The following is a 27,458-nucleotide window of genomic DNA, read 5'->3' as shown; positions in this document are numbered from 1 at the left end:
GTTATTATGTTACAAATCAAATTCCAATGTCAAGAAGACACATACGAAATGGTTAAAACAGCTGTAAACATTGACCTAAGGGAAGTCCAGTATCAAACCCTTCAAGGATCTCTAGTGGAGAAATTGTGCACTTGTGACATTTGCTTCACATAATGAAAATATTTCTTTTTATCGCCTCAAATAATTCTACAAATTTGTATATGTATAATTTTTACACCCTATATATGATCAGTCAGTATCTGTACTGGCTCTATCACAGCAGCCTGTGATACTACTTATCCAATTGTTTATGTTTTGTTAGTGTCACTGTACTGTTTTATGTTGGAATGTGGGTTTTGTTTATTCTTCTCCATTCTTTTTGTGTATCCCACTAATATCTTACCATTTTTGATGAATGTACAATAGAAGTTCATGTATGTTCACACTGTTTTCTTTAATACTAGCAATTATGTACAGTTTGAACATGTATTAGCCATTATTATCTGTTTTCTTAAGGTTAACATACATATGCTATTGGTTAACATACATGTACTATTGCCGATTGAAGTGTTTCAAGTGGTAGTCATAATTAGAGGCTTGGGAATATTTAATAAAGTACTGGTTATTGCTCTTGGGTTTTAGATGAACTAGTTGAACAATTCTTATCTACCAGTTATACTCACTTCAGGCCAGCAGTTAAATAATTATTCAGATTTATGTAAACAGTAGAGCCAAGAGCAAAATAATTGAATCTTTTATAACTGGTGTTTGCAGACTATAAGTGTCCAAAGTAGAAAATTAACAACAGCAAACTAACAGTAGTTTTTCTGGTTATGCTGTACTACTATTGAGCATGCGATTGCTTGTTTCTGTTCACAATCACATATGGAACATAACCAACAAATGAGAATAATGCCTCAATATGTACTCAGTTGCTGATATTTTTACCTGTTTGACAGAAATGAGGATAGATATAACCAGGTGTAAAGATCTGTTCTCATGTTTAGTAACTGGGCTAACTGAGTGTCAGAATCATAAATATTTTCTGAGCCTGTTTTATTTTGCTTACCCTGTATGTGCATAATGTAACAGAAATGTAATGGCGAAGATAATGTTTCTAATTATAAGATTTTCAAAATGCAATGTCCACAACTCTAATAAAGATTATGCTTTTTGCATACACAAAGCTTTGTTATACATATGTAATATTTTAGCTGTGGTCTCACAAATAGGACATAACCTTTTAGTGCGGTAAATGTCTGTTTAATTTATTTATTCTATGATCTCTTGGCAGATGTCTGGTCACTGGGAGTAATTCTGTACATGCTAGTATGTGGGCAAGCCCCATTCCAAGAAGCAAATGACAGTGAAACCCTCACAATGATAATGGATTGCAAATATACAATCCCAGTCCATGTGTCAGAAGGTTGTAAAAGGTAGGAGGAAAAATGCCAGTAACATGTTTCCATAGCACATTCTATCCTTGGTTTGTGTTAAGACACCCTTCATAAAATCCTTTAGTGGTAAACCTGTTTTCATAAGTGTCTTTGTGTGGTCTTGCAAGGTAGGGCTGCACAGCAACTAAAACAATTCTGGTTCAGGATGTATTTGTGAACTTCTTTTTGTCTTGCATCCAAGTCCAATTTTTATTTATTGGTCAGTTTTATCTACCCTTGCAAGATTGTCTGTTATGTTTAAACAGACATTCTGCATATTTTACATTACATTCATTGTGATAAGTTATATCTAACATAGAATCCAAACATTTAGAAATTAATATAGTGTGAAGAAAGAAACATTTGCTACAGAAGTGATGAGCAAGACAGAATTTAAGCTTAAATTACTAGAACAACTCAGACAACTGACCAAAGAGATTAAGTAAATAAACTTTGAAAACTATGTGAATGATTAATATTAACAATTTGTTTTTTTGGTCTGTAGTTAAAACAGTTTTGCTGCAGCTATTCATGCTAGTGCATCTATATAAGCCTCTTTATCTCTCATGCCTTGGTCTCCCTCTACAGTTTTTAACTCTCACACTTGTCTCCATTACCAAATGAAATATGGGGTGAGACAAAAAGGATTTTAGAACTTTGAAATTGTATAGAAATTTATTAAGATAACCAGTTGGTAGATGTGTCATTTTGTAGCAAACAATCAAAGTTTAACACAAATGTCAAGTGTCATTTTGATTCGATGTGAGTACTATTTGTGATGTGGCAAACATTCCACCAGTAATCAATTTCTTCCCACACTCATTGCAGCAAATCGGGTGTAACTTGTACAACATCAGTGTAGATTTGATTTTTCGGGTCACTTAAATTGTATGGTAGGGGAAGAACATACACACAGTCTTTAATGTAACCCCAGAGACAGAAATCCAATGGTGTCAAGTCTGGGAGAGAGGTGGCCATGGGACTGGCATTCATGGCCAATTAACAGATCTGGGAAGTTGTTATTGAGGAAACCTCGAACTTCTATGAGCAAATGAGGTGGTGCACTGTCTTGCGGGTAGTAAACCATCCTCTCTGTCATCTTCATTGATCTATGGAATTAAAAAGTTTTCAAGCATATCCAGATATGCAGTACCAGTGACAGTTTCCTCCATGAAGAGGAAAGGGCCATACACTTTCAGTTTGCTAAGGGTGCAAAAAACATTAACTTTGGGGCTGTCATGAATGTGTTCCAGTGTTGCATGTGGATTTTCACTGCCCCATCTTCTTCAGTTGTGGGTGTTCACCATACCATTGATATGATGTGTTGACTCATCCCTGTTGTATTCAGGAATGACTCGTCATCCTCTATCTGATGCAAAATTTCCACACAGAATTCCCCAAAAGCAACCTTATCTGCATCACTGTTGTGTTGTCATTATTAAACTGTATGTTTTCAAGTGTAAATATCTACACAGTAGTTGTCAAGCAGTCTTTTGTGGAATGCCACTCTTGTGGGATGCACGACGCCTTGATCTCTGTGGATTGCTGCAAAGCTCTCCATAACTTATTCAATATAATCATTAACACACAAACGAGCTGTTGATTTATCATGCCACAGCGAACAACCCGTGTCAGCAAAGTTCTTGTGTGATGAGTAAATTGTAGGCCCTCTTGGAGGTTCCTTAGCATTTTTGGTGTAAGATTTATGCCAAACAGTTGTTGCAGAGTTTGTTTCATGAAACAAAAACACACAGCGCGCATGCTCTGCCACAATTTAACTATGAACTACACTTGTGCTCCTAGTACATGAGTCAAACTTCAGGTCGTTCACTGCAAACTGATACATCTACGGATTCTTTCAGGTATCTCAATATAGTCTTTCTAACTCGCCCTCTATTTCTTGATTCCTCAGAATGAGTACTATTAATCAGTCCTTTGTTTTTGTGCAATAGATTTCTTTCCTCCCCACTTCCATTCAGTACCTCTTCATTAGTTACCCAATCTGCCTGTCTAATTCAACATTATTCTGTAGAACCACATTTCAAAAGCTTCTACACTCTTCTTGTCTAGACCATGATTGTCAATGTTTCACTTGCATTCAAGGCCACATTCCAGACAAAATACCTTCAGGAAAGACTACCTAACACCTCGATTTACACAGGGGGGTGGACAAAAATATGGAAACACCACTAACACAATACACTACTATGTCTAATATGGCACAGGAAAATGTTTGACATTCAAAACAGCCTCAATTTGTCTCATACTGGATAATTACAGCTCTTGTATGGTTGTCAAGGGAATCTTATACCATACTTCCTGCAAAACAGTGGCAAGCTTAGATAATAATAACAGAAGTCGATAGGGATCACACACCCATGTCTCCAAAGTAAGCCACAAAGGCTCGATAAGACTGATATATGATGACTGTGATGGCCAGGGCAGATATGACAATTCATTCTCATACTAGACAATGTGAGCTGTGTGAGTAGGGGCACTGTCATCTTCGAACACAATATTACCATTGGGGAACAAACATTGTATCATATAATGGACCCGATCAACTAAAATGGTTACATAACCCTTGCAGAGTAACCCTGAGCCCATGGAATGCTAAGGTATGGCGGATCAAGTCATAATTGAACCCCCTTCATATTCCACTCTTGGGACGTAAGCTTGACCAAAAGTTGGAAGCAGTGTGCAACAAGACTCAGCTGACCAAGTTAATTTCTCCTATTGCCACACATTCCAGGTTTTATGGCTTCTGCACCAAGTTTTCATGTTAAGTGCATTTGCATCACCTATGAGTGGTTTTGGAATGACAGCTCACCCTAAAATTCCTTGCTTATGGAGCTCCCTTGTGTTGTATTGGTGCTGACAGGGATCACGAGCATGACATTCAGTTTTGCAGTGGCTTTTGCAGCCATTTTGTCACAACTCTCTATGATGACAGTCTGTCATGAACACTTGACACACATTTTTACCTGTGTTGTGACTTACCACATGACATTTTTCCGCTTTTCCTGTATGTGGTATAAATCTTCGATATGGTGCCTCTAAAAGCACAAAACACTTGCATACACTCACAACTACATAGACTGCTGTTCTGACCACGACTGACACTTGCAATGTATTGAGGACATGACGCAGGTGCCATTTGTGATCAAATACGACTGTGCAATCCTCAGGCATAGCTATCCTCTACATTTATGTTCAAGCAAGCATTTCTTGTGGTGTTTCCATATTTTTGTCCAACCCCCATGCATGATGACAACAATTTTCTTTTTTTCAGAAATGCCTTTCTTGCTGTTGCTAGTAACTTTTCATGTGGGGGGGATGACAGCTGTCAAAATTCAGGTCCCCTTGATAGTTAGTTGGTTTGATGTGGACAGGGATGTGAATGGAGCCAACCAAGAGATAGAGACCAATGTCAAGGAATATGGTTCATTGGGCTGAGAGCAACCAGATGAAGTGGAGGGGGAGAAACTGTCAAGGTTGTGAAGGAATGATGATGAGGGGTCTTGGCTTTGAGTTGAGAGCAGGAAGATCTTATCATTGAACCTGAACTGCACAAGTGGTTTGTGGTTTTGGGAGGCTAGGAATGTTTCCTCTAGATGTCCCGTAAAAAGGTTGGCATAGCAGGGTGCCATGTGGGTGCTCATGGCTATGCCATGGGTTTTTGGTATACCTTCCCCTCGAAGGTGAAGTAGTTGGGTCAGGATGTAGGTGGTGATGTGTGTGAAGAGTTATGTCTTGGATTTGGAGTTTGAAGGATGTGTTTAATAGCAGCAAGATCATGAGCAAGAGGGACGTTGGTGTATAGTGAAGTGGCTTCAGCAGTGATGAATAGGGACTTAGGAGATAAATGGGTGGGGATGGTGGATAGTCAGTGCAAGAGGCTAGCATTTTTGATGTGAGAAGCTGGGTTTCAGGCAGTGGGTTGGAGGTGTTGATCAAAAAGAACAGAAATTCTTTCAGTAGAAGAACAATAATGAGACACAATGGGGCATCCAGGATTGTTGGCTTTATGGATTTTGGAGAGCTTGTAGGAGCTGGCTGTCCAGGGTTTTGTTTGAGTGTGGAAGGAGACTGACTTGAGGAATCATGTGCTGCTCCTCCCAGCTAAAACACATGTGCCCACATGCCTAGCCAGTGCGCCTTCCAATTCTTCCTCCCACATTCCTGCCCCACAAACCGGCAGTCTCCCTTTGAGCCCCTAGCTACCCACTACAACCCCTCTTCCTGTCTCCTGCCTCTTTCTCTCTGTACCCATTTCACTTGCTGACACATCTCCCACCTCACCCTAGACCACTTGCTGAACAGCAGACCTAGTGTTGTGCTTCCGGCCAGGACTATGTATGGACATGGACCTCTGTCTGTGTGTGCTTGTGTGTGTGTGTGTGTGTGTGTGTGTGTGTGTGTGTGTGTGTGTGTGTGTGTGTGTGTGTCGGTTGGAGGGGGGGGGGGGGGGAGAGAGAGAGAGAGAGAGAGAGAGAGAATATGAAAGTTATTTGTAACTTATAATAATTCCAGAGAAGGTAAGTTGCTACTCACCATATAGCGGAGATGCTGAGTTGCTATGGGCACAACAAAAAGAGTCACCAATTATAGCTTTCGGCCATTAAGGCCTTTGTCAGCAGTATACACACACACAAATGCAAACGCAACTTGCACACACGTCTGCAGTCTCAGAGAGCTGTGGTTTCAGCTGAATGGTGAGTAGCAACTTTCCTTCTCTGGTATTGTTACATTCCAGCCTGGATTTTCCATTGTTTGATTATTTGTAACTTAAGATTTTATCTTCTGTTCCTGATGGATTTTGCAGGCTAATAGCTCGGATGCTGATTCGGGAACCAGAAAAGCGAGCCACTCTGGAAGAAATAGCAATGGACCCATGGCTGAGAGAAGATGCCAACACTGAGCCAGCAGACTTCCTCCCATTAGTATCTCGAGAACACGTGTCTGAAGATGACCATGCTCTTATTATACAGAAGATGGTCAATGGCAATATTGCTACTAAAGAAGACATTTTAGAGTGAGTTGAGGGTATTACAATATTAATGGTGATTGAAGCAGTTTCGTTTGTGTCATTACTAATTCACAGTCTTTTGAGTGTTTATTCCACGTGTCAGTAAATATTCCATCATCAAGAGAATTACTGAGTTTTTCAGTTGGAGCAGACAGGAAAACGGTTGTAGTTCTGTGCTTCAAATAAGTATGTTTTACCAAATCACATGCAGCCTTATTCTCTCTGATGTTTTGAGAAAATTTATTACTGTAAACAATATTGTTGCACCTCTGTCACAACATAATTTCAACAAAAGGCATATGCTGTTTGTTCACAGGGCACTTGATAAGAATGAATACAATCACATCACAGCAACCTATTTCTTGCTAGCTGAGAGGAAACTGCGTGCACACAGACAAGAACAAGCTCAGCAGCGTCTTCGTCAGGGGCAACAGTTGCAAGAATTGTCTCCCATAACGTCTGGGTAAGTCAGTAAGACACTCTCTAAGTGTTACACATTTGTGAGGTATCTGTTGTTATATTGCCCTCACACGTTATTAAGAACTCTCTGTCTCTCTTTCTCTTTCTCTCTCTACTACGATGAAGGACATGTCCAAAAGCTTAATGATGGTTTTGGCTTGCTTATTTGTCTTTTTACTGCTCAGTTCTTGATCCATAATATATTCTCACCCTCACTATCCTTCTGTTGTTTACAGAACAAATTTTTTCATGTGTATTTTGCTTCCTTCTGATGCTTAAATATTTAGTGCCATTCTTAGACTAGAGCTGAGATTGTTTAAAAGTGAAAACATGAAAAGACAGTACATGATACTTAGTGACGTGGAGTAGAGATAAAAAAAAAAAAAATGGTCCAAACACTCAAATGACTTCTAGAAGCAATATTTCAACATTTGTACAATTTAAATGTTGTCTTAGGTTAACTTTTTGTCTATTTATGTCCTGATCCAAACCATGCCAACGGCCTTTTGTGACCATCCGGTCTGCCAAGTGTTGTTGGTAGGTGTGGTGCACTCAGCCCTTGTAAGGCAAACGGAGGAGCTATTTGATTGAGAAGTAGCGGCTCTGGTCTTGTAAATTGACATATGGCCAGGACAGTGGTGTGCTAACCACGTGCCCCTCCAAATCCGCATCCAGTTATGCCTGGGGTGACACGTCGGCCGGTCGGTACCGTTGGGCCTCCATGGCTTGTTCAGGTAGAGTTTAGTTTAGACACCAACCATGGTATCTGTGGTCATTGTCCCTCTGGTTACATCCGACTATAACCTTCTTCAGCTTTGCAAACAGTATCATTCATGTGATTTCTTAGCTTCTCCTGGCATATTTGTTGGTGGAACATTCCATAGGTGTACTGCTGGTACTCAGTATCCAATGTGCTGTAACATTTCAGTGAACAATACGGTCACCATCATCAGTCGCCAAAATATTGCACCCATTGGACACAGTGTACTGGCTGTACACCCATTATTGTTCATCACTGGTAGCAGCTTTATTCAAATGACTGCTCCAATCGTATGGCAGTTTGAAAGTAATGAACTTAAAATGTTAAAAAAACAGAAAAGAAAAGGCCAGGTGCGAGTAGGAATCGGGCTCTGAGGGTTCCATATAAACTTAATTGTGGATATAGACAGTTCATCCATTCTGGGAATTGAGAATATTCATGATTTTTGCCTGTTACAAGCGTTGATAATGGCAGGAGATCGGTCCAAAGAATTCCAAGACTCTTGAGAATGTTTTACGTTTGAAGTCGGATAACAAATGTTGAAAGAAATATTTTTTCTATGATTTAATTACAAATTAGCAATTTTTCTGATTTTGTCCTTTGCTTGTACTGTAAAACCTCGCTTCTTGCCAAATTTCATGATTCTTGCCAATGAGAAGCATCCTACAGTTTTTAATGAGTGAGTGATTTTGTGAGTATTGAAATATGTGATATAAATGGCCCTATCTTCTCATTACAATGACATAGAAGCTAACATTTTTACACCACTAATGGACCCTAGAACATAATATGTAATATAAATTTCAACTTGATAGTCTATTTGCTCCTGAGAAAAAGATATATTAGCAGATGGATGGACAGAAACATTATGATAACAAATCACAAAAAAAAGTTGTAGTGTGATATATTCACATATTAACAATTTTTTCATCATTTCCTATAGCTGTTCTGAGAAACTATGCTTTGTGCAGATTTCATGATTCCAGGCCAATTGGAAATAACCTATGGGTTTTGATGAGTTAGTTTGCAAGTGTCAAAATATGTGCCATTAATAGCTGTATCTTTTGACTGCATTGAGTTAGACACTTCAATTTTTTTTCACTACCAAGGGGCCATAGACAATAGAATGCAGCAGAAATTTCAGCTTGATAAGTCTATCCTTTCCTTAGAGAAAAGCATTTTTGACGGACAGATGGATGGGCAGGTGGACACAAAGTGATCCGTAAGGATTCAGTGTTTACCAATTGAGGTATGGAGCTCTAAAATGCCAATAGTGTTGGATAGTCTATGTGGTTACATGAAGTACTTCGCACCACATCTGTTTCTGTCAGAGGCCACACACACTGACACAATTTGATCATTTGACAAGAGGAGAACTTGTGTAAAAAGTGGTGTAATTAGATGATGAATGCCATCGATCATGTATGGGACATAATCGAGAGGTCAGTTTGTGCATAAAACCCTGCCCAGCAATACTTTCACAGTTACAGCCAGCTATAGAGGTAGTATGGCTCATTACTTCTGCAGGGGCTTCCAGTGACATGTTGAGTCCATAACATGCCAAGTTGCTGCACCAAGCTGGGAAAAAGGTCTGAAAAGATATTAAGAGGTATCCCTTGACTTTTGTCACCTCAATGTATAGGTTATAGCACCCCTTCCCCCTTTGAGGAGAGAGGACTCCATAGATGTGGGTGTCAGGGCAGCTGTGATATATCCATGGGCTCTGCGGCAGACGCCACAGGCGATGGCAGCGGCAGCTGATTCTGTGCTGGAACCAGGGATAGGAGCAGAAGTGACACAGTGATTGACATGCACAGTGGTCGCTCCCCCCGTGAAGTAACGTAAGAGAGGACAAGTGACAAGGGCGCTGGTTGCATTTTGACACCCGGTTTGTCAATGTTGTGGAACTGAGCCAGTGGTGAAGGCACTGGATCTCAGTTGGGGCAGCAGGGATGCCGATGGGCAAGGTCTTGAAGGCACCATCCCTGCCGGCAGTGGACTCGCTGGTGGCAGCAGAGTATCACAGAAAACCCCAGCAACATGTGCTGAGGGTCTGGACCCAGGGGGAGAGGTAGTAGGAGGCAAAATCCACAAGGAGGATGGGCAACCCATGCAGCAGGATGATTTGAACCTTAACATGCAGATGAGACAGTCCACTTAACCATTACATTGGGTGTAGAAAGGAGGAGCAGTCATACAGTGAATGCTTTGATGGGCACAGAAATCGTGGAAGGTCTGAGACAAACTGTGGACTGTTATCCATCACAAGCATATAAGGCAATCGTTTCATAGAATAAATTTTGGAGTCGGTTGGAATTGTGGTCGTGGCCTACGTCGAAGGACAGCTGATAACATTTGAAAATTTAGAGAAAGTATTGGCAACCAACGCCCAGTAAGAATGTGGGAAGGGTCCCGCAAAATGCCTGTCCTGTAGAAACTGCGAGGTGGGCCATGGAGAGAGCATTGCTTGAGGCACTACCTGTTGGGCAGCACACTTAGAGCAGGCCGTGACAAGATGTGCACCATCACCATCGATGCTGGACCAAAACACATGCCAATGGGCCAATAACGTGGTACCCAAGATCATCCAGTGTAGGAGCTGAAGCTCAACCCGCCGTAGAGCAGCCTCAGTCACAATCTTATGTGACAGCCCTTCCATAGTTCAGAGAACGCCACCATCAGGTACCAAAAGGTGGTGACTGCGGGTAAAATACAGGGTTATTACAAATGATTGAAGCGATTTCACAGCTCTACAATAACTTTATTATTTGAGATATTTTCACAATGCTTTGCACACACATACAAAAACTCAAAAAGTTTTTTTAGGCATTCACAAATGTTCGATATGTGCCCCTTTAGTGATTCGGCAGACATCAAGCCGATAATAAAGTTCCTCCCACACTCGGCGCAGCATGTCCCCATCAATGAGTTCGAAAGCATCGTTGATGCGAGCTCGCAGTTCTGGCACGTTTCTTGGTAGAGGAGGTTTAAACACTGCATCTTTCACATAACCCCACAGAAAGAAATCGCATGGGGTTAAGTCGGGAGAGCATGGAGTCCATGACATGAATTGCTGATCATGATCTCCACCATGACCGATCCATTGGTTTTCCAATCTCCTGTTTAAGAAACGCCGAACATCATGATGGAAGTGCTGTGGAGCACCATCCTGTTGAAAGATGAAGTCGGCGCTGTCGGTCTCCAGTTGTGGCATGAGCCAATTTTCAAGCATGTCCAGATACACGTGTCCTGTAACGTTTTTTTCGCAGAAGAAAAAGGGTCTGTAAACTTTAAACCGTGAGATTGCACAAAACACGTTAACTTTTGGTGAATTGCGAATTTGCTGCATGAATGCGTGAGGATTCTCTACCGCCCAGATTCGCACGTTGTGTCTGTTCACTTCACCATTAAGAAAAAATGTTGCTTCATCACTGAAAACAAGTTTCGCACTGAACGCATCCTCTTCCATGAGCTGTTGCAACCACGCCGAAAATTCAAAGCGTTTGGCTTTGTCATCGGGTGTGAGGGCTTGTAGCAATTGTAAACAGTAAGGCTTCTGCTTTAGCCTTTTCCGTAAGATTTTCCAAACCGTCGACTGTGGTACGTTTAGCTCCCTGCTTGCTTTATTCGTCGACTTCCGCGGGCTACGCGTGAAACTTGCCCGCACGCGTTCAACCGTTTCTTCGCTCACTGCAGGCCGACCCGTTTATTTCCCCTTACAGAGGCATCCAGAAGCTTTAAACTGTGCATACCATCGCCGAATGGAGTTAGCAGTTGGTGGATCTTTGTTGAACTTCGTCCTGAAGTGTCGTTGCACTGTTATGACTGACTGATGTGAGTGAATTTCAAGCACGACATACGCTTTCTCGGCTCCTGTCGCCATTTTGTCTCACTGCGCTCTCGAGCGCTCTGGCGGCAGAAACCTGAAGTGCGGCTTCAGCCGAACAAAACTTTGAGTTTTTCTACGTATCTGTAGTGTGTCGTGACCATATGTCAATGAATGGAGCTACAGTGAATTTATGAAATCGCTTCAGTCATTTGTAATAGCCCTGTAGTTATGCAAAGGATCAGGAGCCCTGCCTAAATGCCCGTCTAGTCAACTATGCTGAATGAGGTGACCAACTTGATGCAAGATTGGTCGGCAGCAACAGCAGCTAAGGTCCAGGAGCCCATAATAGGAAATGCTTCCATTGATATTGAATGAAAGCAAAGTAGTTAATCCTGATCTAATACAGGACCTGGTCCCGTCAGAAGCCGGAACAGTGCAACGGCATTGGCATGCTGTGCAGTAGGCTGAAAAAATATTTCACAGTTCTAGCGAAACAGAAACAAGGCCCAATGCAGGACGCAAAGTGCCCTTTTGTCATTCAATGAAGCAGAATGATTAAACAATAAAACCAATGACTTGTGGCCTGTAATGAAGTGGAACTTATACACTTACAAGAACACATGAAAGTTTTTGAGGGTTGGACAATAGCAAACACTTCCTTTTCAACTTGGGAGTAGTGCTGCTGAGCAGAGTTGAGCATTTTTTACGTGTAAGCTGTCGGACTTTCAGAACCATCCTCATATCGATGCATAAGAATGGTCCCACATCCTTGCTGAGAGGTGTCCATAACCAAAACCAAGTAATTGCCAGGATGCAAGGTAGCAGGAGCAGAATGTAATTTAGATTTCAAAACAGTGAACGTGCACTTGCAGGCTGGCTTCCACTGAAAGAAAACTTTCTTGTGGAGAAATTCATGAGAGGAGGAGATTGGCCAATGTGCCCAGACCCTGAATAAATTTGTGATAGTAAGCAGTTTTGCCAAAAAATACTTGGCGTTCTTTGACTGTTTTTGGGCCAAGCAGAGCTGTGACTGGAGTGACACATTGTTGTGATGGAACAACATCCTGAGATACCTCAAGCCCCAAATACACAATTGCTGACCGAAAAAAGTATGAGTCGGACAAGTTGCATTTCAACCTGCTTTATGTAATACCGAGAGCAAGGTGTGTAAGTTATGTAAATACACTTCCACAGATGCACCTGTTCATGGAGGTAGTTGATGTACCCCAGAACGGACTTCGTCAGTTGTTCCAAAAGATTCGAAAAAATCGCTGGGGCACTAGCCACACCAAATGGTAGGCACTGATATTGCTACAGTCTGAAGGGTTTGTTGAACACAAGGAGCCATTTAGAATCCTCATCCAACTGAACCTGTAAATAAGCTTCAGACAAATAAGTTTTGGAGAAAAACTGGCCCCCAGGGGCTTTAGCCAATTATTCGTGTGGACACAGCAATATGTTAACTGAAGCTTTAAAGTCGCTGCTGAGGCGAAGCTGATTGGTCATTTTATTTATTTATTTTCTCTCTGCACAACCTCCAACAATGCTGGCGTGTTCAGTTACGCTTTCATTTGATCAGGCAGTGCCACTGGAATGTGGCACACTCAGAAACTCAACTGCATAGTAAGTTTAAGAGTAAGGTGGGCCATCTGAGAAGAGAGACGAGAACTCTGAATGCAGAGAATCTAACTGCTGGTAAGGAACTGGCTGGAAATGAGGTGCATTGAATCCAAAATGGAAAAACAAAAGTGTTGAAAGCATCCTGACTGAACAAAAATCTGCTGTGTCATCTTCATCCACTACTAAAAAAGTCAAGGAATGAACTGCAGATTTATACATAGTGGGAGCTGTAAATTGCCTCAAATTGGAATATGCTGCTTGTTGTAACCCCCACACATTGAGTAACTGGAGACAACACCGGAGATCCCAAATGCACACCAAGTTTGTGAGTTCAGTAAAGTCATGGCTGCACCCGTGTCCACTCGTAGTCTGACAATTTTGTCGAACAGCTGCACTTCAATAAAAAGTTTGTTATAATTCACAGACACTGGAGATAAACAATTAACATCCATGATCATGTCCACAGGAGGGGACTGAGAATGGCACACAGATGCTGTATATACTTTTTCCCTACTGTTGTTGCAAGTCACCACCACTTAGGGCAAGCAGCACTGTAGTGTTTCATGAAACAGTATGGGCAAGATGGGATCGTGGAGTGATGCCGTTGCTATGGTTGTTGGTGTTGTTGTTGTTGTTGGTGGTGGTGGTGGTGGTGGTGGTGGTGGTGGTGGTTTTGTTTGGGACATCACTGTCCAGTGTGGTGCAGAGGCCGCAGTTGTACAGATGCGACGTTGTCCTCCCCTGAGAAATGACTGACTCCCAACGACCAGGAACAGGAACCACCACGGTGATGTCACATGCAGCCTCAGTTTGACCACTTGCAGCACAAGATATCTCCAGAGATTGAGCAATATTTAACACTTCAGCCAAAAATGGATTCTCGAATTGTTAAGTGTGTTGACGCTCCTCCTTGTCAGGAGACAACAGAATGTGGACCATAGAATCAGCATAGGAATTGTGATGAGTGTCAGTAACAAACTGACATTTGCCACTGAGGCAGTGGAGTTCATGGTTGCATTTACAGTGATAATTTGAGAACAACTTACACATTTCATTGAGTGAAAGCGACACAGGATCCTGGAGTGGGGCTAACTGGCTCAACAGCTGGTATATCCGAGGAGAAATCCAAAGCAGGAACAAAACCTTACACATGTTAACACCAAAGGCAAGGAAGTGTTGCTGAAGCTGCTTCTTGTAAGCCTCCCAGTCTTTCACCACATCGTCGTTAGGGGAGGGAAGGCAGTGTGAATGCCTGCGTACTCAACGTGGCTGACAGGTTTGTGATAGCGAGTGTAGGAACCTGCTGCTACTCGAGGAGAGATGTGAGCAGTGCCTCAATGGCCAGAAGAACCAAAGAAACCAACCAATAGACTGAGTTAATGGAAGTGAATGCCACACTCGTCACCAGTTGTGTTATGATGTAAGACACAAACAATGGCACAGCCACAATGAATCAAAGTTTATTCTTCTTCCATAAACAAGAAAACAGCAGTTGAGAACACTGACATAAACATAGAAACATTGTCCATTTCATGCAGATGCCATTGCTGGAATATTTGAAGTGTAGTGTGCCAGAGGCCTGATGCTGCAGTGTGTATACAAGTGCTCTTTACAGGGTTATAGCAAAATGTGTATTAGGTCATCTAGTTGATACTGACTAACTATAGACATCAATACTTTATGTAGACAATGGAGAAGTTGTATTTGAAGGATGCACTGAGTCAGTAGTAATGATACATACAGAAAAAAATGAATTTGTTGTGTTCAGATTGTGCCTTAGTTTTGTAAGATGATACAAAGAAAAAAGTTAAGCATATGTTCATTTATAGTATAATCATTTTAATTGAGTCTCATGTATTCGTATCTTTGAGGAAGATGCAGATACAGTTCATTTTGCGTCCTTGTTTTCTTCTTAGTCTCAATAATGTGCATTTATTAGCTACATGTAAGCACATTTAGTTAGTCCTTAGTTGAGTAGTAGACAGATTTCACAGTACAAATTTTGAATATTGTAATATCTCACTTGCCTCAACCCCTTTGCTGCCCGCAGTTTTAATTATTGATATGTGGTAGGCTTCTTGACAACAAAATCTTCTCATTGAATAATGCTGTTAATAGCAAAAATATTTTTTGAGTTGTAAACAGAAATTTTGTAGCATCTACTTTAACTGGATACATTTATCCCACAAATTTGCAGCAGCAAGCCTTACGTGAAGATGGACAAGATCACAGGAATGAGCAACACAGATGTGTCATGCCAACAAGTGAACCAGTCTTTACTGAGTGCAGCGCGCACACCCGGGGACCAGGTGAATCAACAACAACCACCTCTGGCATGCCTGCTGCATGTTGCAATTGCTTCACTTTGCGTTTTGGCGCTCTGGTGTGTGTTCTCACATAAAACACTGTCACAGACCGTTAAAGCTGTGTGCATATTGCAATAGTGGAATTAAATGCACGGTCAACTTACATGCATGGAAAAGTAAAGACTAAAACAACTTAAAATAAAATCAGCTTTCTTATTTTTAGTGTACAGTTTATGAAATCATTAAATACTTAGTTTTTGCTTCTGCTGTGAGCAACTTTACTCTGTTTATATAACATTTACACTTCAAATTTGGTAATAACCTCTGATTGGCACAACTAGTTAGTTTCAAAGTATTACTAGATTATTCAAAATAATTAAAGTTACAGTAACTATTGAAAAACATAAGAAATTTTGTGTATCTTTCTTTTAATTTGGCATGGTCTAGTAGAAACTAATTTTTTGATAGAATGTTAGAACAAGAGTCTTTGTATTTTACTGGCCCCTCCTCTTTTTATTGAAAAATCTTGCATCTTGTAAGTTTTCTGCTGCTTCTGTGCATACTTAAATGAAGTAAACATTTCCTGTTTCATGTTTTAAAGGAGACACATCTTTCTGTACCAGAATGATACTGCTCAGTGATTATTAAACAATGACCAGTATTAAGTGCTTTTTAACTTCTTAGAAGATTTTATTCTGTGTAATAAGACATTTCTTCTTAATTTCTTGTATCCAAAACATGTGCAGTTATTTTGTGATTGCAAGTTGTAGGTGGCACTCTCTTCCAGTGAAAACATAATGTATTCACTTAGGAAGCAGAAGTTGCGTGTCATTTCTCGTTGGTCAGTAGATTGCTATAGACTACATCATATTTGTTTGTATTCACAGCTTCATTATTTGTTGTTCAAGTCATGTTTCAAGGCAAATTCTGGATTCCTAAACATTATTGCATGTTTAGTTGGCATTTTCATTTGGTTTCAGTATTTCACTAAAACCGTAATTCAGCCTCAAAATTACCTTATGTAGCAAAACTGCACATGAACTGTTTCATATACTTGACTCCTTCATTCAAATGAGTCTACAATGTATGTGTAGTTTGATAGGCATGAGTAGTGCAACTGTTTTGGTATATTGGCACTACTTCTACTGCTTTTCCATTTTTGTACTTCTTCAAAATCAGCACCTAAAATAGTATGAATTATTATTGATTAACAGTAGTCTTTATTAGATGCATGTTGCTGACGAGCTACTTTGTAAGGTGCAATACTTAATGACTTAAGAGACAAGATTTTAGTACAACTGTAGTAACTTCTATGCTATGGAATGTACGGTCCAAAATCTAGAAAATAAAGAATCCTGAATACATTTTCAGGAGACACTCTCTCAATTTCACTGTTTCATTGATTATTGTGTTCATTGAATGTATCTTACTGTGTGTCACTGATTATGAATACTAACTGAAAATGGTTTTCTTGTAAACTTACTACTTGTTGTATTTATACTAATTAAATATTATCATATATTTTAAACAACTTTAGGAATTTTACATTAATTGGAACCTCGTTTATATAACTTTAGGAATGTAATTACTTTTCGTGACTCTACTGCAGAGCAAGAAGTGTGATTATTTTCAGTTTATTATTTTGAGTTTAGTGTCTTTGAGAAATGCTCAGACTCATGATTAACTTGTGAGTGTTAATCCTGAAAAGGGGATTCCTATTATGTACAGTAAATAATTTTATGTAGCTTCTTGTAAGTAATTAGTTTGTAGTAAACTGTCTCCATTAAGCTACAAAATTTATATTTATTGATATTTCAAGTGCCTGGAGAAGGGCAGAGGAAGAAAGAGGAAGGGATGAAAAATTATATAGAAAGAGAGAAGTCAAAACTTCAGAGTAATTTACAATTACACTGAGAGAAAAGTCAAGCATTTAATATCAGTGTACATCATCAGAATTCCTGAGCAATGAACAGAGCACTATTATTTGTACATATCATTTATTCAGAGATTGTCATATATCTTGGTAGACTAGCATTGGCGGACAGTGAACAAAGTGTTTATAAATCTACTAGGAATGCTTTGTGTGAGTTCTTTATCTTATGGAGGCAGATATTGTGGTAGTTTCTTGCATGTCTGCTTGGGAGCACCAATCTGCAAAACAGTTCCTTGAGGAATAAAGGGTATTTGCCAACAAACAGGACCTGTTGGGATATTATGCCCTATTTAAATGTGCTATGCCTTTGTCTGACGGCACCCTGTGCTTTGAGTTGCTGGAAGTCCATTGTACCATACAGAGACAGTATCAGCATAAGCAGAGGCAGATTTGAAAATATTGTACAGTAATTTATATGCCAATAGATGATTTTCTCACCTTCAAACAAATACATGTGCTTTATAGTAGTAATGTAGTTGAATACATATTTAAAAATGCAACATTGTTATGTCACCAATGGCAGTATTATTCACAATACCACTTTCATGAATGTGTATTCAGTAGGACTATTGTCATTAAAAAACACATGTGGGAGGACTAGTATTAATAACAAACATTACATTTGTTCAAAAATGCAGCATTGGTTTGGGAATGTATGTATTGCCTTAGTAAAATTAAACAAAGCCACACCAAATAATTGCCAGCAGCTCTTGACTACTTGCAGATACCCAAAATTGTATCTAGGAACCATCCCACTGACTGCTGCCTTCAAGTGGCCATACAGAATAGTACCACAATACCTGTGGAAGATGCAGCCCAGTGCTTTTCATTTGGCCACGCAGTTCAACATTGCTGTTTGATTTTTGCCTCTTGTTTAACTGGCCATCTATTTTGACTCTGTTTGTAAACAGTATTTGCATGTCATTAATTTCTGCCACTTAGTGTGCTGATGAAAGAAAGTATTAACTTTCTTTTTCAGTATCTGTCTGGTATACTTCTAAGACATACAGCATTTTCATCTGTCTTGATTTGTTTCAACTTTCTTTCCCCTTTTGATTTGATTTGTTATAAACTATATTTTTTTTTAAAAAATAGTTGGAACTTTCTTGGAGTTTGTTCCTTTTCATATTGTCATGCTACAAGATGTTTTAACATTTGTTGTTAGAATGGGAATTTTTTTTTTATAAAATCTTAAAAAATGTATTTATAATCACATTGTACAAATATACTCTTAATGAGAATGTAACTTATTTCTTTTGGCCTGTTGGTGGTTTAACAGTTTAACAAAAAAGTTAAATTTTGCATGTTGTTCAGCTGCTTCTTTGCATGATGCTCATACATTCTACATATCTAAATTTGACATTGCTAATGCCATAATTTGAGTAGCATTTTCTGTTTTTAATTAGCTTATGCATGTTGAAAATAATCAATTTGTGTATTCAAGAAATTAAAAAAAATGTCTTTGTGATACTTCAATAAATATGAAACTCAATAACATTGATGTTTAATTTGATAAAATATGATATAGAAAATAAAGACATTCCATGAGCAGTTGTTATTAATGAAGACTATGTATACATAATATCCAGTATTAGAAATTGAAATTGATTCAGTACACACTTCAGAGGTGTTTCATTCCCCCCCCCCGCAGCAGGAACATAAGCAAAAACCATACTGAGATGTGAGTTGTGAAATGAGTAATTTGTCACTGCTTCAGTAATTACTTCAGGGATGTGGGAAAATATTTGGCAGGAGTTCTGTAAACACAGATCATAAATGAGTAACAACATGTCCAAGCATAGCACATTATACTGCTCTTCTGTTGAGACTCTTCAATGTTTACAAATCATTATCACTATAATTAATGTTGGTTGTTGATACTTCTTTACATTCAGTCATTCATTCAACCATCCTCACCTAATTGAAAATGGAGTTGGGTGTAATGAAAAAATGTGGGGTGCTTTCTTTTTGTGTGGCTGGGGAGGTCTGTTAGAGCAAGCTCTATGATATTGATAACTAGCAATACAATACCCAATACAATACAATACAATTCAATCAAATAAACCCTTCACAATGTGTTCCCAGTTTCACACAACATTTAAGGCAAATTTTGAAGTTGGCTGAACACACCCAAGTGTCTATGACTTGTAGTCCCTCTCCACATACATCTACAAGTGTACTCGTAATCCACAGCACTGTGTGTGTTTTAGTGTACCCTGTGCCACTACTACTTATTTTCATTCCTGTTCCACTCGCAGACAGACCGATGGAAAGACTGTCTGTATGCCTCCATACAAGCCCTAATATCTCTAATCTTATCTTCATGTTCCTTAGGTCATTACGCACTCAGCCTCAAATGCCGATTCTCTAAATTTTCTCCATAGTGCTACTCCCTATGACAAGCAATCCCACTCTCTGCACCTGTCCAGACCTTTCAGGAAGATCGGCCGCAGCAGACAAGGTGCCCTGTGCTGGCCCAGATGTACTTTCAGCAATGGGCAATACCTCATACCTGACTTCAAGCCATAAATGGAGAGCTGTGCGGCCAGAACCCATTTTCATATTTCACCCAGAGATTTGTGACCCTGCCACTATTCGCTGTTCACTGTCAGGTGAGTGTTGACCGTCCAGAACAATCGAATCAGTAACACTGTGACATCAGCAATTCCAGGCGACATGCTATAGGCACCAGAGTTGTTCAAGCATTTGTCCCAGATGCCCCAATGCTACTTCAGCCTAAGGCAGAAACCTGAAGCCCGTCAGCCGTGGCCAATTCCCCTTACATTCGTACACAATAAGTGCAGACTCTATCTGTCTTTAATAAGTGATTGTCTGTACTAGAGATAATAGAACACTAACCCAAGCAGTTGCTCCATGGACTCTTAAGCACTGCTGCATCTCTGTTTCTGCTTATCACTGGACTACGAAGTTAGCTCACGTGACACTATTCTCGGAAAATATGTGAACACTCAGAAAAAGTTAATTAACACTAATCACAGAGTTAAATTTTCAGACACTGTTCTCTTCTTTGCAGAAGCATGTGAGAACAAAGACTAAATTAAATGGGTGTACTGTATAAACAGAAACTGCTGCTGCTAGTGGAGCACCGTCATTGTGATTAATCTAAGTTCAGTGACAGACCATGTGCAGAGAACCAGTTTGTAATTCAGTGATGACTTTGCAACTCATTAAATGTCAGTGATTATGTTATTAGTGACGCAGTGGAAGTGAAGCACATTTGGAGGACACCTGCCACTTTTTCATGGCTGAAGCTCTAACTTTGTATAGGAAATCGATAACAGCACAATGCAAAATTTTGCGGATCATCAGTGCTTTCTTAGCAAAAAAATAAACAATTTAATTTCATTTAATTCTATAATGTGCCTTTATTCAGCAGAGACTGACTTGCTGTTGAAGTTTATGGAATAAGGTGTAAATTCTTCAGGGGAGAAAGCTTTGAACTGGAATCAGACTACATGATGGTTGGTTGTTCCACTTCTTGGTAAGCATATTGGAGATCCTATAGGATTGCTATCAGCTCTGATGTGAGAAAGTCATGTTTGGTGGAAGCATATATCTTCCTTTGTTTTTGCAATAAAACCCCAGTTAGCATCCTCCTTTTGTTAGTGATCTGTGATGTACACGGGCCTGATGCATCTCCATTTGAGTAGATTGTTTGCTAGAACACTGCAAATAGCTCTGTCTGTAAAAATGGTGTCTAATAAGACTCCCAGCTGGAAAAACAATGCACTCATAACTAGCAGAAAAGTAGTTTGATCTCTGGGCTGATCTGCTCCCAATGATACGACTTGCTGTTGCAATCTCCATCTTGGATGGAGAAGACACCTGTTTAGCCAATATCTCAAAATAAAACTCATTTTGCTTAGTTCTTGAATATTTGATAAGAGCTTATTTTCTGTAATCTGTGCTTGTTTTAATAAGAATCTTACATTGAGGAATTGATGTAGATGTAGTAAGGGTTTGGTCATCTCCATAAGTAGTGTGTTCCTTGCCGAGCACCATGGCAAATACTGAGTGCTTTGCATTGACACCATCAAGAGAGTGTAAAGTTGAATTGTAAGCAGAACCAAAGCACAAAATAGACTTGTAGTTCAGTGCAGTATTATCATTTGTCCAGCTATCTGGTCTGCTTCTCAGAAGTCACCCATTAGTGAACATAGTAGATTTATCAGTATTTTGTGCTTTATAGTAGTTTGTTTAGTGTTCAGAATCACTGGAAATTGTTGTTAACGAAAAAATCTAAACATTTTACTGCTGTCTAAACAGCTATTTACTTTCAGTTTCAAAGTCTGTCTAATTACTGGTGTCTGATGAATGTACTCTTTCTTCATTTGTTGAGGCGTGTAACACATTTACCAAAAAGTACAAGCAATTGAGCAACTGATTGCTTCATTTTATGCAGATCCAATGCCACTGTTACACATTCTGGATCATGGTTTAAGACTTACTGAATACAAATTTATATATTCTTAATAACGAATGTTGTTCACTGGCTTCTGTCTTGATACTGTTACCAAACCATTAGGCAGAGATCTTAATAGTTAAAAAAGCGTCTGGCATTGTTGCCAGGAGAATTTATTTACGTTAAGCACTACTACAACAAATTTTAAGGGTTGGAATACGTGTCTGTTTTTAGCCAGCATTATTGCCAATCTGAATTATTCTATTTCTACTCAGTATCCATTCTGCTAGATTAATTTGAAACTAAAATAATCGTAATAAGGAAAGTTCATTGCATGGCAAGTGCTGCAATTAGAGCCACAAGAAAAAGAGCTGCAACAAATACACTAGTTTCCACAAGTCGGAAGTTACAAAATTACATCACTAAAAAAATATATCTGATGAAATAAACAAAGGGTAGAGCACATAGGATGACTGTAATAAAACATGAAAACATATTTCCCACAGAGTTTGTACAGGTGCTGTTCAACATGCTTGAAATATACAAATAGCCAGTATCTTGTTAAGTTGTAATGTAAAATAAACAGTGGTGTTCAGACACTGAGAATCAGCTTAGCACTGAGGAGATGGTAATGACATGGGGAAACCAGGAAAAAAGATAATCAAAGAGGCAGTCTGCTATGTGTGTGGAGACCCCACACATCATTTGAATCCCTCTCATCCTGGAGTCTGAGTGCCCTGCACCTCCTCAATGTAGCTGATGAAGGAGCTAATAGTTTTGAAAACTAGGATGTTTTTTGACTTTTGTGTGTTTCTGTAGGCAGTACTGGAATTTCACCTACTAATGTACAGCCACCAAAGCATAAAGGATGATGTAATACTGCTTTCATGTTTCCCTCATTATTCCAGGTACAAAATCAGTTATAAGTTCATGTGTCAATACCTTGTATTTTACTTTAGCTAAAAGGTCTGTTGTGATATGTATTGTATTTGATTGTACATGGGCATCATCATTCCTCTCCCAGAATGTTTCACCGTATCTAGCTACAGGAAAGAAATTATAGAGCACCATTGGAGATTGTTAAATGGAATTTGCTTGCTGCAGGTCTGTGCCCGTATGTTTCTTAGCAAACCTCTTCTGAACAATCACCCCCTCCTACAATATACACTATCCAGGACTAAACCTTACACATTTTGCAGTAGCATTTATGTAGTTACATATTTCAAATCATACAAACATTGTCTCTTTCTGTTTTGCACTACTACATTATCTCAGTCATAGCTTTGAAATCTTTTTTCAAGTAGTCTTTTTATTGTAATGATGAAGCATTTGTGTCCACTGCTGCATATTTTACTCATCTGAAATTATTAATACCCTGCCATTTGGCAACACCACAGTGGTGTCGTGAGCATAGTATTGCACAGTGGCCAGCGACAGCACTTTAGTATCTTTTGCATTCTGTTGGTGTTTTGTTTAGGTAACAATAAGTTACCAGGTGTACCGGTATGAAATGAGCGTTAAGGTACAAATGTGTTGATAGGGAACATTTGTTGTGAATGAGCCTTAATTTTTTTTGTTTGGTTGGTATGACATCTGTCAAAGATATTTAGTATACATCAAGTCATGGAACAAACATCATCATATGTTTTCATCATAGAGTAGAAATATCTCTAGAGTGAGCATTCATAAGCGGAGAATTGATTTTGTGTTGTCAACATACGTTGCCACAATGGTCACGTGATCTCGGGACGCCGTAGATTTGTCAGACATTTGTCCTATAAATTTTGAATGTTGTCATATCGCTAATAAAGACAGATTCCCTTCGTAAGTGCTATGGATTTAGTATAGACATTTTGCAGGCACCATAGTAGTTTACGTCTGATATTTGACATAAATTGTGCTCTTAGCTTTGAAGAGCAAAATGAACGAGCATTACGTCACAGAAGCTTCACCTCAGCATGTATTTACAATGTCTTTCATGTCACATCTCGTCAAGTCGCTTAACACAGTACTGAACAGCAAAATTGGTGTTTTGAGTCACCATCCCTAATATGCATAAAATGTTAAGAGTATAGTATCAGAACTGAGGAGCTAACAACGACTAAGTTTGTCAGTGGCCGAAGCAAACTTTATAACCTATGTTCTTGAGCAGTTATGTTTGGTAAATTACTGAGAAGTGAGACAACGTTTCAAAACATCGACAGTTATTTGCTAAGAAAATATGTACATTCATACAATCAAAGAGAGCTTCAAATGAATTGATGAAGCTTGTTAAACTTATCCATTATGTTTCTTCTTACGTAATTAATAACGTCATAAACAACTGTATTTTACTCCTTCATTAAAGCTGGCTTTTTTGCTTAAAATGTCATATGGTGGAATTTGCTTCGTCTACTTATGTTCTTATACATATACATTGTGGGTGTCAGTGCTGTTGTGTTATCGTAAAACCTAAATAACTTTTTGCCTTCAGATATACGACCTCGGTTGTGTAAGAAAGTGGAAAAAATATCCCACTCGTCATGGAACATCTCCAATTTGTCACTAAAGCAAAGCGCTATTGTAAAATAAAGATTATGAAGATACAACAGGGCAAAATCGACTATTATAAGGAGGAGGAGTGCGGCGAAAATAGGTTAACCTAAGATGTTAACAGACTGGTACCGTCAAAATTTTCTTCCCGAGAAACCTTGACGTACCGTGAAATGACGTGACGTTCCGTTGACGACCTGTGCAAATGCCTCCATTCGAAAGGTATTGTAGAATGTTTTGATGTTATGTGACAAGACGTTATGTCACTTGATGGCGGACGTGAATTGGCGTTAAACAATCGCCGTCATCCCTAGATCACGTGACAATTCCAGTTTAATGTTGACAACATGTGCAGGACGCAATGCTCACTCGAGAGATATTTCTGCTCTATGGTTTTCATTGTGTTAACAATGTCGAATTTTGTACCAAAAAGTGATGTTTTTCAGAAAGCATTAATTTTTTGTTTTCATTTGAAAATAAGTGCTGCAGAGTCGCATGAATGCTTGTCGCGGCATATGGTGATCATGCTCTATCAGAAGCAACATGCAAAAGATGGTTTCAATGGTTCAGAAATAACGTTGATGTAAGAAATGAAGAACGTGGAAGACTTCCAAAAAAGTTCGAAGACACCGAATTGCAAGCAATATTGGATGAAAATGATACTTTGAGTCAGAAGCAAATGGCAGCAATGCTAAATGTTGCACAACAAACAATTTCTGACCGTTTGAAAGCTATGGGAAAGATCCAAAAGTGTGGAAAATGGGTGCCACATGAATTGAATGAAAGACAGATGAAAAACCGAAAAACCATTTGTCAAATTTTGCTTCAAAGACATGAAAGAAAATCAGTTTTGCATAGAATTGTTGCTGGCGATGAAAAATGGATTTATTTTAAGAATCCTAAATGGGAAAAATCATGGGTTAATCTGGGACAACCATCAACATTGACTGCAAAACCAGATCGATTTGGCAAGAAGACAGACAATGCTCTGTGTCTGGTGGGATCAGAAAGGTGTGGTGTATCATGAGCTTCTAAAAACTGGTGAAACTGTGAATATTAATTGCTACAAACAACAAATGATCAATTTGAACTATGCATTGATCGAAAAAATACTGAAATGGGACAGAAGACGTGGCAAAGTAATTTTTTTACACGACAATCCACCTGCACACAAAGCAAAACTGTTTCAGGATACAATCAAAACACTTTGCTGGGAGCTGTTACCCCAACCACCGTATTCACCAGACTTGGCCCCTTCCGACTACCATTTGTTTTCGTCAATGGGACACACATTGGCTGAGGAACACTTCGATTCCTATGAAGAAGTCGAAAATTGGGTGTCTGATTGGTTTGCTTCAAAAGACGAACATTTCTATTGGCATGGTGTTCTCAAATTGCCAGAAAGGTGGTCAAAATGTATAGAAAGCAATGGTCAGTACTTTGAATAAAATGTTTTTACTTTTCAATTCAAAATTAGTGTTTCATTTTCACAAAAAAACACTCATTTCATACAGGTACACCTGGTACACACGTCAACAAGTTTTTTATTTTTGCAAGTACGCAAGTACTTGTGTCCTTTCATCATGGCAGACGAAAGAGACGATCCAATTATTTATGATGAATACATGGAGCAAAACTTGGAGGTTGCCACTACATCACATACGTCACATCATTATCTGGTTGACAGACTTTCTGGTGGAGACTGTTTCGCTGCGTATCATATGAAACAGAAATACTAAGTACCAAAGTCAATGCAAATAAACAAATCTATGAAACAAACAGATTTTGTATTTATTTACATATGTATATCTTCGGAATTTCATGAAGGTAGGGGAACAGGGTTGAGAACTTACGAGAACGATGAGATTAGTAAAACATAATAATTTATAATCTCCAGATAATGTCAAGAACAGCCAGTGACAAGCCAAGTAATCCGAATTAGCACTGCCAGTGCCAAGTGAGTAAGTTTATAAGAGACTTGTGGACGGCAAAGTGTTAACTGTACTGTAATGTATGACAGTGCATCCTCATATTTGACTTTTTGACATCAGTAATATCTAAAAGCTGCTCAATGTTTGTCACTTTAGATTTTTCATTCACAGCTATGGTTTTTCCTTCCATATATGTACCACACCACACCTCAACACAAATTAAATAATGTTATCATCACTATCTTCTGCTCCCCCCCCCCTCCCCCCCCCCCCCACTCTCTCCTTTAACATTAAGCACAGCAAGTAAATTTCAGGGTACCAGCAGCAAATGATTTATTAGCATCTTGTAGTTGGTTACAGGTGCCTGTTTACGTCAATGAGTATTTGCCGATAGACAGGGGTAAACTATAACATTTGCATTCAGAAATAAAAGTTGTTCTTTGCTTTACACCTTTGTTGACTTGTATATTCTATCCTTAGGATGATGCACACATCCATTTGGTCTTATAGGGCGTATACACCCCAGAAAATCTGGCAAAGTCCGGGAATATTTTTATCCGGGCAAAATCTTCCAGCCAGAGAATTTTTTTAGAAACCTGGGAAGTTTTCATTGTTTTAGTTTTCAGTTAAAATTATGTAGTTTTGGCTGTAAGAACTGAAACTCTTACAAAGAATTTTATTTTAGTTCATTACTGCAGAATAATGCAGCAGCAATAAAGCATAACTGAGGGAATAACACCAAAATAAAACTGTAGTTATGAAGAAAATAGGTCACTTACAACAACTAAACACAGGGCACCCACAAGCATCTCCTGACAGCAAAATGTGTCACAGATTATGCAATACTCCTTAACAACACACTGCTTCAATGTGTGTTTCTCATGGGCCTCATTTTGATGAGAGCGTGATCTCACAACTGTTTACATTTCTAACAGGTCGCAAGAAAATATTGTGAATGGTGGTTTGAGAAACGTTACTTTCAAAGTACATTTCCTTTTACACAAGATGAGTTATGTTACATGGGAGAATGTGAGATGAATTTCTTAAATGATGGAGCATTAGACTCTCATTCCAAATTTAACACTGAGGACCAGCCACTTAGAAATATTTTGGTCCCAGAAGACAAACCATTTAGGCCATTATTTAAAATTTTACTGGCACATATATGTTTGATATCTTAAACAGTAACACATGCTAAAACAGACCAAGGTTCAATGTTAG

The 27,458-nt window shown here is 39.1% G+C and overlaps 1 protein-coding gene across 2 annotated transcripts in view; it reads left to right on the top strand.

The window, feature by feature from the left end:
* Positions 1–27,458, top strand: part of LOC124787652 (SNF-related serine/threonine-protein kinase) — a 312,183-nt gene that overhangs the window by 232,279 nt on the left and 52,446 nt on the right. For both annotated transcript variants that reach the window (XM_047254451.1, XM_047254450.1), the window contains exons 4-7: positions 1,274–1,415; positions 6,241–6,450; positions 6,761–6,907; positions 15,310–15,421. In XM_047254451.1, coding sequence (XP_047110407.1) covers positions 1,274–1,415; positions 6,241–6,450; positions 6,761–6,907; positions 15,310–15,421 — 611 coding nt within the window. The remainder of the gene's footprint in view (positions 1–1,273; positions 1,416–6,240; positions 6,451–6,760; positions 6,908–15,309; positions 15,422–27,458) is intronic.

This window comes from Schistocerca piceifrons, chromosome 3 (genome assembly GCF_021461385.2).
Source record: "Schistocerca piceifrons isolate TAMUIC-IGC-003096 chromosome 3, iqSchPice1.1, whole genome shotgun sequence".
Lineage (NCBI taxonomy): Eukaryota > Metazoa > Arthropoda > Insecta > Orthoptera > Acrididae > Schistocerca > Schistocerca piceifrons.
This window is presented reverse-complemented; position numbering and strand designations above follow the sequence as displayed.